The 12,084-nt window shown below is 37.9% G+C and overlaps 1 protein-coding gene across 7 annotated transcripts in view; it reads right to left on the bottom strand.

Annotated features, from left to right (window-relative positions):
* Window positions 1–12,084, bottom strand: part of CACNB2 (calcium voltage-gated channel auxiliary subunit beta 2) — a 441,669-nt gene that overhangs the window by 46,562 nt on the left and 383,023 nt on the right. For 5 of the 7 annotated variants that reach the window (XM_050939558.1, XM_050939562.1, XM_050939560.1 and 2 more), the window contains 4 exons: window positions 10,166–10,299; window positions 6,568–6,648; window positions 6,043–6,101; window positions 3,227–3,336 (listed from right to left, as the gene is read on the bottom strand). In XM_050939558.1, coding sequence (XP_050795515.1) covers window positions 3,227–3,336; window positions 6,043–6,101; window positions 6,568–6,648; window positions 10,166–10,299 — 384 coding nt within the window. Of the gene's footprint in view, window positions 1–3,226; window positions 3,337–6,042; window positions 6,102–6,567; window positions 6,649–9,999; window positions 10,020–10,165; window positions 10,300–12,084 lie in introns of all 7 variants that reach the window. The other 2 variants (XM_050939559.1, XM_050939564.1) reach the window with 1 other exon arrangement.

A 12,084-nucleotide genomic window follows, 5' to 3' on the forward strand; every position in this document is an offset into this window, starting at 1 on the left:
TGGCTCTAGCCATTTCGCTACCCCAAGCACGGTGGCACACCGCGGGGAGCGCTCTGCCACTCGCCGGTCCCGCAGCTCTGGTGGACCTCCCGCAGGCGTGCCTGCGGATGCTCCACCAGAGCCGCGGGACCAGCGGACCCTCCGCAGGCACGCCTGCGGGAGGTCCACTGGAGCCGCCTGCCGCCCTCCTGGCAACCGGCAGAGCGCCCCCCGCTTGGCGCGCTGGAGCCTGGAGCCGGCCCTGATCAGTGGGTTTCCACAGATATTTGCTGCTAGCAGATGAATGGTGAGACTCAGGAATCTTGGGTTCCATTCCAGGCCTTGGAGGGTAGTGTGTTCTAGCAGGCATGGCTCTTCTGACCATTCCTCCAAACTAAAACCTATCTGCTCAATCCTTCCAACCTGTTCCAGTCCTATCTCTTCCCCAAATCGGGCTCCACGTTTGCATTCTCCTATTCTCATCTAAGCAGCCCCAGTCTCCTCTCCACAGGGTTCTCATCCAAGTCCCACTCTCCTTGTCCAGCAAGTTAGTCTCACTCCTCTAGACTTCTCACCTCAGATCCAACTCCCCTTCCTAGTATCCTTGCCCAACCAGTCCCAGTCTCCCCTGGATCATCATCTGATCTCATTGCCCCTCCAACCCAACCCAACCCAACCCAGAGGCTCTGAGTCACCACCATCATTTCCTTCCCTGGCTCCCAGTCTCAGACCTTACCTTAGATCTTGGTCAGAGCTTCCATCTTCCTCCACCATCCTTCAGCCCTAGTCTCTCCCCCATTCCCTTGGCTCCTTGTCTCAGTCTTCCACCCAACAACCCCAAGTCCAGCTCTTTGTCCCCTCCAAATTCCAATAATTCAGTCAGGCATCTTCCTCTTCCACACTGCCTGGGCCCAGTACTGCGAGTACATGAGAGAGAGACTCCTGTTGTCAGTTCCAGTGTCCAGACCCAGCCTGGCCTGCAGCAACTCAGGGCTGCAATTACAGGGAATGTCCTGCTTAGCCCTGGGATGCAGCATACTCAGTTCTGGCATTTAGCTGCAAAGCTCTAGTGAGTTTTTATTTAGCATGTATGAACTGTGATTTTTCACAGGTTTATAACTTGGCCAAATTTGGGCAGATTTTGCAAGGAATGGCAAAAAGAACATCCCTGACACAAAGGCCCTCTCTGTCAAATTTCAAAACCCTGCTCCAAGGCATGGGACTCTAGCTTAAAGGAAAGGTTGCCAGAATTTTTTTTAACAGGGAAGAAAAACGTATCTTTCCCTAGCTTCATTCTTGGAAACAGCTAACTGTTTTGACTGAAATTCACCCTGAGGCAGATACCCTGAATGGAAAATTTCATCCCGAATGGTTAAAGTTTGGCAAAGTTAAAAGCAACTGGATACAACTTAGAAGTGCTAGGCAACCTTAATAATAGAGGGAGCTACCAGCCCATCCTATATATAACACACACACACACGCGCACACACATACCATTCACGCTATTGCAAGTGAGATTATGTCATCATTTCCACAGTAAGTAGAAAGAAGAGATGCTGAGCTGCTGCATGCTAAAGTCTGTCATTAGAGCTGAGTGAACAATTCACCATGAACTATTTATTCAACAAATTTATCCCTTTTCCTCTTAAAAAACAGACTGAAATTTTTGCAGATTTTCACTTGTGAAATTCTTTGATGGATGTTTTACATGTTCAAACACATTTTAGCCTATTCAACTTGGTACTCTTGACTACTATGATTATTCTTCAAGTATTAGATATTAATTCAATGATATTCAAGCTGTTCAACTGATCACCATGATATTATTTGCATTCCATGACTGAATGACCTAATCTATATAATCAACTTTCACTTTGGCTCCAAACAAATTTAACTTCATCTTTTCATTAAATGATAAAAGCAATTTTGGATACAGGCCTGAAATTCTATCACAGGAACGTTCACATGAACAAAACTTTGCATAAAGCAAATATGAAGGCATGTGAACACAGTCAAAATGAAATGTATTTAGAAATGACCACAATGTTGCGTAACTAAGTTTTCTTATTATACACCCAGCTCTACTTGCTATCCAAGATCTCAAAGGATGGGTTTTCAAAAGCAAATTTTCAAGCAATTCACGTAGCCATTTCTTAGTTACAGGAATATATTCTAAAAAGTCCAACTTCTACACAACTATAAATGTTAAGTTATCCAGCAAAATACATATTTACTCAGACTCTTTGTTTACAAAATTGATTATTAAAAGTATATTCACCAAAAACACCAGAACGGTTTCAAAAGCCATTCTAGTCTCTAATAACTAACACATTTTCTATTGACTATGCATAGTTTCATAGATTCCAAGGATAGAAGGGACCATCATGACCATCTAGTCTACCCTCCTCTATAACACAGGCCATAGAACTTTTCCAAATAATTCCTAGAGAATATCTTTTAGAAAAACATCCAATCTTGATTTAAGCTTTTCAGAAAATAAAATAAATTAGATTTATTGTAAATATAACACAAACAAATCAAAATCAGGGAAGTCAGACTTAAGGCTGATCTTCCATCTTAGCCTTACTCCATACAGAAGCGCAATTGGCCAGATCCCAAACTAGTGTATATCGGTGAAGTTAAAGTCAAAGGAGATATACCAATTGGCATGCTGAGAATCTCACTGAATATGAATTATGGCTATTTCAGTTTCAGTTATATCAGCCACAACAATAGAAAAAAGTACTTTTTCTGCATTTAATTTTAATTTTTAATTAAGTTGCTCAGATCCAAGATAATTCAATGTTGAAAATGAAAACTTCAAAAATATAAGTATATATTACAGGTATCCCAGCAAAGATCAGCTTCTTTTACTAACCTTGAAGAATCCACCTAACTGCTGGTATTGTGAAACTGTATCTTTACTTATCCAAAGGGATATCCCCACGTTTTATCTGCATTACGGGCTAGTTCTTACTCCCAATGAGGCCAGTACCAAAGCTAACATTAATCCGAATGGGAGAAGGATAGCCCAGTACCAGCACCTGTAAGTATTTTCTCAGGCAGTGCTCTCAGAAATGACTTCACATTTTTAGGACTTCTGATTTGTTGGCTTTGTGCCTGACATTATTGTGAACAGTGCTCCTGTCACAGCAGAGAAGGTAGATGATTTTTGTTATAAACATGAACTGGGAGTATTGGACTGTAGTTTCAATCTCTGGTTATTATCACTATATACACTACTTACCTAAGCTCGATCTTGTGTTGGACCGTTCTATTATCGCATGCTTACTAGGATTATTTAATACTGAGCGTTTGGCAAGCGAGATGTCTGCTGTGACCCGTGTGATTGATATACTGTAAAACAAACAAACCTGTATGTTACTCATCATGCAGGAAAGTGGGGACAAAAGTCAGACAATTAATATTAAAAGATAGCGAGGACCAGAAGGAGAAAAGAGGAGGCACTGTCCTCTTTGTAGGAAGTGGAAGAGTAGATTATCTACACCTTAATTAATACTGCTTCAAGCAGCACTGATGGAAGTGCTGCACCTGCATCCCTTTCTTTGTTTACACAGTATGATTGCACACCTAATGGCAGCCTCGTTACCATCTACAGGAGCCACACTGCCAAGGGAGTAAGAACCAGAATTTTGTGGAACATACAGTTGTCCTTCCCTTGGGATCCTAGGATTTACATAGTTAGCAGGTTACACCTCATGCTTTCTCCACACTCCAAGATGAGATGGCTAGAAAGAAATACAGCAAGATAACCTCTGCAGAGTTTTGCGGCCCCTCAATCTCCCTCCTACAGGTATCTCCATGGGAACGTAAAATCTGCCACATAGAAAACATTTTTCCTATTTTGTTTGGAATATTGATCCTCATGTGTAACATAAATAGCAGTATCTATAGAGTTACAAAAGACGGCTTAGTACCTAGACTAGTGTATACTGCAGCCCAAGACTGTAATTTTTTTTATCAAATGGTTCAGTTTTCTTGTGTAAGTTTGTAACAGGGAGCAAGCTTTAAATTTCACTGTCATAACAGATTCTAAAACACACTATTGATTTCAAATGTTTGGGATCTAACTGTAGAGAAATTCAAGTATGGGTAGAAAAGCCAATGAAAGCCATGGGCTGAGTGCCTGGCAGACTCTGTTTGGGGACTATGAGTGAGGATGATTAAATTAGAAATTATTATTTCCAGTTGGTCACAGTGAGCTGCTATAAAACCTTTTGTATTTTCTTTTTCCTATGAAAACAGCTCAGCTTCTTCTTGTTTCTACAGTTAACCTACATCCTTTGGCTTGGTTCCACCTTCAAACTTTCTGGACTATCTAGGTCTAAACAGAGGTCACATTCTTCCAAAGATGAGATTTAAATCAGGCTGATCCCATTTCTTCCCTCTCACCTCCCATTTATAATTTTATTTGCCATTTAAGAGAGAACTAAAGAACTAAGAACTAAAAGGCAAAAGAGAGAACTAAGAACTAAAAGGCATATTCCCTTGGAGGATAACTCATATGCAGTTAAGTTAAAATCTCACCAAATAGCTCAATTTACTTTGATATGTGTATTTATCTGTGTAAAATCCTGAGCTACCAAATGCAGCAAACCAGAGTTTATACATGAAAACAGAATTATTTTTTATAGTAAAAATTAGAGACTTTTAAAAAACACATCCATGGTCTGCTTAACAGCTAAAATCAAAGCCAAATGTTATGATTCTTGGCATAACATTGTACAGATTATTCCATGTAGTTATGAAAAACATAGATCTACTTTGCACTACTGGATTTGTTATACTCATTTGCTAAAAGTTAGATTTTTATATCTTGCAAAACAAGTTTTCCATTTTATATTTGTCAGTTTCCTTTCTATGGGCTATAGAGAATACATTCTCCCTTTTCTTTCCCAAATGTAATCATGTAACAATGAATGAAGTCAAATTTCTATATTATTTTAAAACCTCTTGTTTCATCCACTATGATTTCTTTTTTAAAGAGAATGTATCACACCATGAAGAATCTGGTGTCAAAACTTACAGAACACAAGGAACTTAGCAAAAAAGGAAAGATGTTCCAACTCTTCTTTCTGTCAGCAATACTCAAAATTTTGCCACTACAATTTCTGAATGATACATATCCATTATTTGATGACTTCACTACTATAAAGGATGACTACTATGGTATGCCAGATGACTGATCCTAGGAGACAGTATCATTTCAATTTTCTGTATTGTCTAGCATCTCACAAAGTCGAAGCTCTTAATTGAAAATGTCAAGTTTTCTCCAGACAATTTGGCAGCACTGGAGAGATGGCACACTTTTACTTCAACTGCTATTCAGATAAAGCATTTATCAAAGAATACAGACATGCCTCCCTTCTGGTTTCCTCCACTTTATTTGTTCAGAAGGCAGCTGCCTTGGTATATATATTCACTTGGGGCCTGACTCAACAACAAATCAAGTTAATATAAAGATTCCATTTGACTTCACTGAACACTGGATGCTTAACATTCGAAGAATAGAATGTCTCGCTGCTAAAAAAGTGAATTGTTATTTAATCCTTGTATTACACAGGTGCCTTAAGGCCTCAATCAGGATCAGGACCCCCTTGTACTACTGGCTATACAAACATATCTGTCCAGGAGAGCAGGTATCACTCATGTAACTTAAACTAAACAATGCTTAATTTAAACAAGAGAATTGTTTTCAGTTCATGCCTTTACCACACATATAAAACTTTGGGCACGTGGTTAGTCACTTGGATTTCAGTTGCCACCTCTGGCCACAAACCGCCATCTTCACCTTACTTTCAATAATATGCATGTGTGCCTCTTGGACTTTTCCCATCCCCATACAACAATAATGCTCTCTGCTCATGAAGCTTTTATTCCCTACCACAATTTACCACATACAAGAGGTGCTCTAACATAAACTGCACCCTATTATCAAAATTCTTTTCCATTGGTATCCTGGTTAGAATGCTATTTCTCAGGAACCCGATAATTTCAAAATAAGAACTATATTCAAGTAAATAGAGATTCCATAATACTTACCGCCCTTCAAATCTGTGTTTTAAAAAATCAAATAATGCTTTTTGCATCATATCTGTCACCTAAAAGCAAATAAGCAATAAATTAAAACTCTGTGTATGAAATAATACTACATGGTATTAATGACTTTGAAAAATTGGTTATTTGATGTTTTAAGGGTTATTAAAAACTTGTGACTCCTGGTGGCATGGTGTGAAAAGCACATTTACAATCTGTCAAGTATCAGAGGGGTAGCCGTGTTAGTCTGGATCTGTAAAAGCAGCAAAGAGTCTGTTAGTCTATAAGGTGCCACAGGACTCTTTGCTGCATTTACAATCTGAATACTTTAACTTCCCCTGTCTGAATTCTGATAAGCAAAAATATAAAATAAGAAAGCATTTACCCCATAGTCTCTTATATTTTTGCCTAATCTTCCCGTGGCATTAATCGATTCTGTTCATCATCATTCTCTCTTAATCCGAAATTGGAAATTAAAGACAGACCGTCTTTTACACATCCTGAAAATAGTAGTCATTGACAATTACTTACCTCATATCCCTTCAAGGAAGGCCCCACTAAAACGACTGGTCGCATAGAAGGCACTACATCATAGGGAGGGATGTGCTCTGTCTGTATAAAGGGAAAACACTTTAAGAATCTCAGCATGCATAGAGAATGGTATTAATTTACAATATAAGTAACTCTGAATTTCCAGCAGTGTCACAAAAGGGAGACTTGGGGATTCACTGATTTTTCGTTGCCTCTTCCTGCAAATAGACATGCAGTACAAGAAGTGTGGTTTGAGGACTTCTGTTCAAAAAACTTCCATTTTTATCCCTTCCCTCTCTCCCTATACAATTGGGAACTGGCCCTTTTCGAAACAGCCACACACAATCTGAGTGGTTAATGGTATGTGTTGTTTCTGAAAGTTATTTTGCATGACCACCAGTAGGGCTGTGACATATGAGCAAGGACAGAAGGTTCTTCTCAAAACCCTATTAAGTCCATTATAAAATCTAATAAAACTATTATTACCACGGGAAGGAAGAAAACCAAAACCAAAAAAAAGGAGAGAAGGATTGCCTAGCTCTTCTTTCATATCTCCTGCTTAATAAACCATAGTGACATCACTGTAAATTCCCATGGAAGTGCTTACATTCTAACTTCCATAGTCACACCCACAAATTCTAAAATATGTATTACCATCATTAGCAAATGAAATCACAGTAATGACTGGTCATGTTAGCATTTACAGAAAGTTTAAACAAACACAGCTGAGAACAGCATGCCCCTTCTGTAGGAAGCTCCTATCTGCTCTCAAGGAGAGGGGTTAGGTTAGTTACATACTATTTAATAAACTACTCACTGATGTATCATGCACAATTTATGAATGTTTGAGTAATTTTTCTTTAAGATATGTTGATATAAATAATGTATGTCAGAAGACTGCCAAAATCATATACATTAATATTCATGGTAAAGAGGAGGAATCAAACAGTTTTGAACTAAACTGTTTGCACAAGACATCCCCAAGACTACCAAAATTGGCTTATCAGGCAACTTTAAAAATAAAGTTTTGGCTGCTTTTTTTTGTTTGTTTTAGGGGAAAAAAATATGTTTCAAATCCACCAACCTGGAAAAACTTTAAGAGGAAGTATGCCAGATCTATTTTTCAAAGGTCTAGTACATAGTACAAATACATCAGTCACCATCATGGGATATTGTCATTGTTAATTATTTCAGGACTCAACATGTCCCAAGGTTAATCACAATAAAAAAACAAGGTAAAAATATTTTCAAACACAAAAAACAGAGACAAACAGTAATAGAGCAACAGCACAAAATGCCACACAAGCAGCAGACTAAAGCAGTCTAAAACATGGAAAACAATCTTGTGGCTGAATCTTTTTTTGTTTTGTTTTGTTACATCTAGGTTCACCACATAATTGGTAACATAAGAAGAATGAATACCAGTGCCCGAGGCATCATAAGCATGTGAAGAGAACTTATATACACAGGCCAAGATCTTACTTAAGATGTTTTTAAGAAAAGCCCTGTAACTATGTTGTGTAATTATGAAAATATACTCTTTCAACTTTTGTTACTAGGAATGTAAATAATCTGATGCATGCATTACAGTGACAATCCCTAAGAAAAATCCATAATAGGTCTGTAAATGTTTATGAGGTCAAGGTTAAAATGCAGTGGAGCTTTCTTATAAGGTGGTTGACTATCCACAAAAGCTTAACACTGATGCTGTTAGTCAACAAGTTACCTAAAAATTAGGGAAGGTACAGAAATAACCTTGTTTGATGGAATACTGGTGTTTAAAATCTATATTGCAGCAACTCTATTTTTGCCTTTACCAGCTAAAATTAACTATTTTGTCAGCAGAAAATTAGTGAAAAAACTGTACAAAATTATTTGATGAAAGCATCAGTCATTAAAATTAATAAAGAGTTTAGGGGATCAATCCCCTACAATATCAGGTAACAAGCTACAGAAATTTTCCCCTCTAGGTCTCTGGTTGAAATCTGTCCCAGACTGGTGTTGGCAGAGATTTTACCCCGGGATGGTTGTTAAGTGGTTTTTACTGTCTGAAATTAGTTGGGGGCATCCATCCAGTTTCTAATAGACAACTGTCCACATGTTACAGAAAATATCCACCACAGCTGGAAATGATTCTGAGATTCTAATCAGAGAAGTCAAAGAATGAATAAGCATACAGAATCTCATCCCTGTAGCAGGTCCTTCTAGAGACAAAGGCTAAGCCTTTGGAGAGGCTTACATTGATAGAAGCCAATAAAGAGATTCAGATGTCTTAATTTTGCATACTATTTGCATTTTTGATATGATTAATTAAAATATCATTCAGAACACAAGAAACTCTCATTCCATTCCAGGCATTCTATAATGGACTGAGAATAAGAGCCATGTTATTTAAGAAAATTATTCACTGAAGCAAGCAAAAGGACGTTTTTATAGGGGAGAAGAATACATTCTTTTTTGAAGAAACATAAGAGGGAAGATAGAGGAGGAATTTTTGCACCGCTAAGCTTGGATATATCCACAGAATTGGCAATACTGTGTATTGGCAGTATTTATAAGCAGTATGACAGTGTTACTTTTGGAGAGAAGGTTGTAATTAAAAACTAAGGAAGAGACGTTAAGAAAAATTAGAGGATTAAAAAATGAAGTAGAAATATAGTAGCTAGCCTAGTATCGCAGCTGCTAAATATTTTGCTGATAGACAACGTATCCAAGCAGGGTTCATAGGCACACCTTGGAATCCCAGTAAAGGGATGCCAACAGCATAATTCAGTAGCACCTTTGTTGGCCAGTTTTTGGACAGGCACTGGATCTAGAGAGGACCACCAGTCCCATTTCCAATAGTTAAGATGCTACAAGCTGATTGATGGAGGAGAAGGCAAGAACATTGGGAGAGAATTTATATATGACAATAGGAAAAACTCACAGTAGACCGCCAAAACAAGTCTGCAGTTTTCCACTGGTCTTGCTCATCTGCAGATTTGGCACCTAGTGGATTAGAAGTTTAAATACTGACTAAATTTAAAATTGAAGGGTTTTTTTTGTAAGTACAAGTTGAGTATGTGATTAGATTTTAATACTAGTTTTAATAGACTGAATTATAAGTTAAAAAGCTTGAAAAAAAAGAGACAGACAGATAGAATAAGCATGCACTAGAAAGGTGCATTATATGGAGTTGTCAATGTTTTACTTCCTTGAATGTTTAAAGAAATTCCCATTGTGCCTATTATTCCATCAAAAAGGATAAGTACTGTAACAGTGTTTCACTGAGTCACCGACTGTACCTAGCATGTTTGTTTTAATGTATGGAATCAATCATCAGTTGATCTGTTTCTTCCTTAGTTCTGAAATGATTGTCTTGTATAAATTATGGTAATAATGCTAATGATGCCAGTGGCAGGATAAACACAGCTCACGTCAATGTAAACTTACCGATTTCTGCTTCTGCTTAGCTACAGCAGCATGGAAAAGAAACAAAGAATAACAAAAGCATGCATGTTATTGGCTTGTCAAAGGACGCAGACAGTTAACAGGACTAGAAATGTGATGCAGTGCAGGTGAGCACGTGGACAGACAGGAGCTTGGAAGTTGGTGTTACCTTCTTAAAGAAGGGCATTCTTTTCTCTTTGGAGTGGGGTGATGTTACACTGTTTGCACTGGGTTTGGGGGAGCGATGGTTTGCTGGAATATCATTTTCTTCTGCATCTAAGCCAGTGGCATCTATGTCTATAGCTATATACAGACAAACAATTCAAAATTATCAGATCATAGGGAGAGAAGAAATAGGTTAAAAAGAAAAACAAAAGAAAATTAAACTACCTGAAGTAAAAAAAAAATCAACCATGACTAGAGAACACAGTAAAAACTTAATGGGAAAAAATTAAAGGTGCAAAACATTAGGATTAGAAAACACACAAGGCAATATCTGTAACAACTACTGTAACATTTTCTTCAAATTCCCTTTTACAGAATTAAATCAGACATCCACAGGTCTACTCTCACAAAACTGTTGAATGGTCAAGTTCTGCTCTTTGTTATGTTGATGCAAATCTGGAGTTCTTCAGTGGTGTTATTCTGCATTTACATCAGTGTAAAAGAACAGAATTTGACCTACAGTGTCTGTATTATTTATTATATGTTTATTTTACAAAATTCTTGCACATTTTGAACTATCTTGAATTAAGATTTTAGTATTATGTACTTAGGATACTAAACACAGAAAATTTTTCTGTCTGAAGTTTTAATTCCATGAGTTAAAATCTGCCTCAGATACTCAGTTACACACAATTATCTGAGAGCAGAATATAATTGGCACTACCTTTTAAAATCACATTATTTAAATCAAAAATATACAGTAGGCATAAGATACATTCATTAGAAATAATAAAACATATCTGCTGTTAATGAACACTTAAATGAATGGCAAAGGGAAGAAAGAAAACCTAGCCTAGTTATCGTGGAGGCATGCTGAATTCTCCTGAAAAGATCAAGTGAGGAAGCGGGGAGGGCAAGATGGACATGGCAACAATAAACCATTGCTACTCCACTCCCTTCTCCAAAAGAAAATCATATCCATCAGACAGAGAGGGCAGCATAAATATATGGTGCACCCTACAGCAAGTTAGTGATTAATGACAATGTAAACAATAAAAACATTAATGGACTCAGCATTAAATGGTTTCTAGAATGCAAAGGAGAATGAAAAATTGAGCTCTCCTCAGTGTATGGCCAACAGAGGCCTGCTAGCTATATCTGAAACAAAGTATCCTAGGCTTTTTCAGGCACACTCACATAGAGCAGTCTACAACAATCTTGGGTATTATGTTAAACTTGACTCCAATGAGCACCCTCCACTGCTGACAAATGGACACAGGGAATTAATTCACAAAAATTGTGTATCCCTATGCTGGGAAGATCTTACCTACCTTACCTCTGACAGATACCTCGAGATTCTGTCTCTCTCTAAAACAAACAAACTTCAGAAACACTTGTATAAGGCAGTACACTGAATTGAATTAATTCAAGGCCTACAAGGTCCATTAGTGGTAGAAGAAGTGAAGACTTTAGCTAAAACCATAAATGATCACCTTGAGTATTATAAATCTACCTAGGTGACCTCCATGCTGCTGTTCTGTGGGTGGGACAGCACTGATCCATGCAGCAGTATTAGCCACCAAGTTATCTGACTAGTAAACAACAGGATCAGCCAGTCTACATGCAGCTTCTGATTTAAGAGTTACTTGGGGCAGTCATCTCTTCTATATGAGTAACACACATTTTCTCCTTATCTATGTAGGCCAGTATCCCGTCTTCTGATACTGGCTGCTCCCCGGTGCTTCAGAATAGGGCAATTACTGAGTGATCCATTCCCTGTTCTCCAATCCCACCTTCTGTCATTAAGAGGCTTAGGGATACCCAAGCATGGAACTGCATCCCTGACCATGTATAGTTCTCATTCAATAATCTCCAAGAGACTTATTGAAGTACATCTTCCTGAATAGAAACTTTAAACACAGC

Source organism: Gopherus flavomarginatus, chromosome 2, assembly GCF_025201925.1.
Source record: "Gopherus flavomarginatus isolate rGopFla2 chromosome 2, rGopFla2.mat.asm, whole genome shotgun sequence".
In the NCBI taxonomy this organism is placed as follows: Eukaryota; Metazoa; Chordata; order Testudines; family Testudinidae; genus Gopherus; species Gopherus flavomarginatus.